The sequence below is a fragment of the Mastomys coucha genome, unplaced genomic scaffold (assembly GCF_008632895.1).
Source record: "Mastomys coucha isolate ucsf_1 unplaced genomic scaffold, UCSF_Mcou_1 pScaffold20, whole genome shotgun sequence".
Taxonomy (NCBI): Eukaryota; Metazoa; Chordata; class Mammalia; order Rodentia; family Muridae; genus Mastomys; species Mastomys coucha.
Window position 1 is genome coordinate 136,727,971 of NW_022196903.1, and position 3,081 is coordinate 136,731,051.

The 3,081-nt window shown below is 47.9% G+C and overlaps 2 protein-coding genes across 2 annotated transcripts in view; one reads left to right on the forward strand and one right to left on the reverse strand.

Annotated features, from left to right (window-relative positions):
* Cmas (cytidine monophosphate N-acetylneuraminic acid synthetase) overlaps window positions 1–3,081 on the forward strand; it is a 19,787-nt gene that overhangs the window by 13,692 nt on the left and 3,014 nt on the right. The window contains exons 5-7 of the mRNA XM_031383820.1: window positions 909–1,003; window positions 1,331–1,502; window positions 2,293–2,446. Coding sequence (XP_031239680.1) covers window positions 909–1,003; window positions 1,331–1,502; window positions 2,293–2,446 — 421 coding nt within the window. The remainder of the gene's footprint in view (window positions 1–908; window positions 1,004–1,330; window positions 1,503–2,292; window positions 2,447–3,081) is intronic.
* LOC116099769 (sulfotransferase 6B1-like) overlaps window positions 1–3,081 on the reverse strand; it is a 41,501-nt gene that overhangs the window by 2,051 nt on the left and 36,369 nt on the right. The gene's annotated exons all lie outside the window — the stretch shown is intronic.

Genomic DNA, 3,081 nt, shown 5'->3' on the forward strand with positions numbered 1-3,081 from the left:
CCACCTCTCCTCTCCCCTCTCCCCTGCCCACCTCTCCTCTCCTCTCTCCCCTGTCCACCTCTCCTCTCCCCTCTCCCCTGCCCACCTCTTCTCTCCCCTGCCCACCTCTCTTCTTCTCTTCCCCCCTCCCCTCTTCCTCAGGTCCACTTCTCCATTTCCCTTCAGAAAAGAACAGGCCTCCCGGGGATATTACCAACTGTGGCATAGCAGCCTATGATAAGATTATGTCCATACCTCATCTCAAGGCTGGACAAGGCAACCCAGTAGGAGGAAAAGGGTCCAAGAGCAGGCAGAAGTCAGAGACAGCACATTCCCATTGTTAGGAGTCCCACAAGGACCAAGCTACATACTAACGAATACGCAGAGGACCTAGGGTGAAAACAGTTTTTAAAAATTAAGTTTTCCAATAATTGATCTGGTCATGGAAGCAGTATCAGAGGAAACATTCTTCTGTCGCCCGCACGCACTGTGTACCTCTGTCGCCCGCACGCACTGTGTACCCCAGGGACCTGAGCAGGCTGTACAATGGTGCTGTAGGTGGTTGTTCCCATGCCGGCCAGGGACCAAGGACCTGAAAGCTTGGACATTGGGAACTTGTCATCTGGTAGAGGAAAAGCAGCCCATGTCAGGGTCCTGGAACACTGTGCTGCGGTGATTGCAGTGCTGCAGGGAGGGAGGGCGCCTTCTCTGCTCTTTCACCTTAAATCAGGCTATTTAAAGGAGCGCAGGGAACTGAGCGCACAGTACACATAACTCAAAACTCATTTGTTTGGCTTGAAGTTTCTTTTCTGAATAATCATTTGGGCGCGTTGCTGGCTTACTAGAGTTTGTTTTCTCAGTGTAAACCCAAAGCTGAGCTGCATACATGTAGGGATATCAGAATGACACAGCATCTCCGTTATCTTTAGGGTGGAAAAATGGCATATTACGAAATGCGAGCTGAACACAGTGTGGATATAGACGTGGACATCGACTGGCCCATCGCAGAGCAAAGAGTTCTGAGGTAAAGGACGGGAAAAGCCTGCGATAGCTGTGGACCAAGCCCAGGGCTGTCTTAGTGTGGCTAACTGGCCTTATAGATAGTGACAGAGACAGCCTTTGACTCGGGGTGGATAGACCACTTGCAGTGACTTACGCACTGAGCTGGGAGATGGAGTCTTGTTAGCAGCACTGCTTGTCGGAGCTCCTGCTCTGTCTGCAGTGTGGGTGAAGGGAACTGAAGAGGTGTATCCCACTGACCCGTGGCTCTGCGCTGCGCTGCTGCCTGTGGCTGGATAATCACGTTGGAACTGTTGAATTTGTGCTCACAGTCTGTCTCGGTTTCTTTTAGATTTGGCTATTTTGGAAAAGAGAAGCTGAAGGAGATAAAGCTTTTGGTTTGTAATATTGATGGATGTCTCACCAATGGCCACATTTATGTATCAGGAGACCAAAAAGAAATAATATCTTATGATGTAAAAGATGCTATTGGCATAAGTTTATTAAAGAAAAGTGGTATTGAGGTAAGTGCTCCCTTAATATAATAGTATCTACAAGATTCTGCTTCTAAGAACATTCCAGTAAATAAGAGATTTAAAGTTCACTATTTACGTACAGTTTTTGACGTATTGCTTGGTGTATTCCTAGAGAACTCTTGATACTTGAAAGATGAAATTGGATTTTTTTTTAACCATTAGTATTTTGTACTTAGTCCTATTTTAAACATCTTTCTTTATTTTCTGTAGGACCTTAAAGAGGGGAAATTTCCTTAACTAGTGTTGGCAACTAGAAAGGGGCAAGCACCATGTACACTTTTAAAGTATGGCTTATTCATGTGAATGGAATTATTAATTCAGAATAATGTAATGTATATGTATATTTTTCTTAAAATGAAGGTTAAGCCAGGCCCAGTGGCACAGACCCGAAACCCCAGCTACTAGGGATCTTGAGTTCAGGCACTGACTGTATCTCAACAATACCTCGTCTCAAGTAAACGTGGGAAGGAGGCTGGGCAGTAACTCAGATGAAACACCTGCTTAGCGTGTGTGTACGTAACACCTTGGATTCCGTCCACAGTGTGGGGAGGAAAACAGGAATTCCAGTCACTGGAAATGTTCAGTGTGTGATGCTCTGAGCTCTGAGCTGACTTACAGGGAGCAGGCTGTGTGTCCCTGCTTTGATAGGCCTTGGAAGTGAAGGAAGCTTTGTTTTGCAGCTGATTTTCCTAACTGGTCCTTCAGGGGATCGGGGGCTTGAATCATTGTCAAGCATGTGTGTTTTCCTCTCGTCCTAACAGCCCCACTTCTTTTCCAGGTGAGGCTCATCTCAGAAAGGGCCTGCTCCAAGCAGACGCTCTCTGCCTTAAAGCTGGACTGTAAAACAGAAGTCAGTGTGTCAGACAAGCTTGCCATCGTGGATGAGTGGAGGAAGGAGATGGGCCTGTGCTGGAAGGAAGTGGCCTATCTCGGTGGGTCATCTGAGGACCTGCTTATCCTGTCAGATAAGCAGAAGGAAAGCTCCTAAGTGTTAGAGTATTACAGGGCTAGAGTGTTACCGTCCAACAGTCGGGGTCAGTGAGAAGGCTGCTAGGAAATGGCAGTCACTTCCCATCTGGTAACCAGAGGTCACTCCCCAGGATACATCTGGTAAAAAGAGAGAAATGGCCTTTGAAAGTCACTTAGCCCTCAACTCTTTAACCTCCACACGAGAGCCATGGCACATGCTCACCACCTCTGCCACCCGCACAGATAGATAGCCACTGAAGCAGCTGTTCTGCCCCCCACCATGCAGTGTGTCAGAACCGGCTAGTGGGGTCTCTCCAGCACACACTGTGGAGTCAGTAAGCTGGAGGTGTCAGGAGCCCGGTGCCTTAGGGCTGCTACAGAGACTGCACAATCCAGGCAAAGGGCCAGCGGGTTCTGAGACACAACATTTTTTACTATTTGCTTTTTAACCTACACAATTTAAGGAAGAACTGGGGGCACTGTGCCACCGATGGAGAGAAAAAGAGCCCATCCACGATCCTGCACAAGCAGTGCATGCACACAAGTAGACTGCAGGACCTGTGCATGCACACAAGTAGACTGCAGGACCTGTGCATGC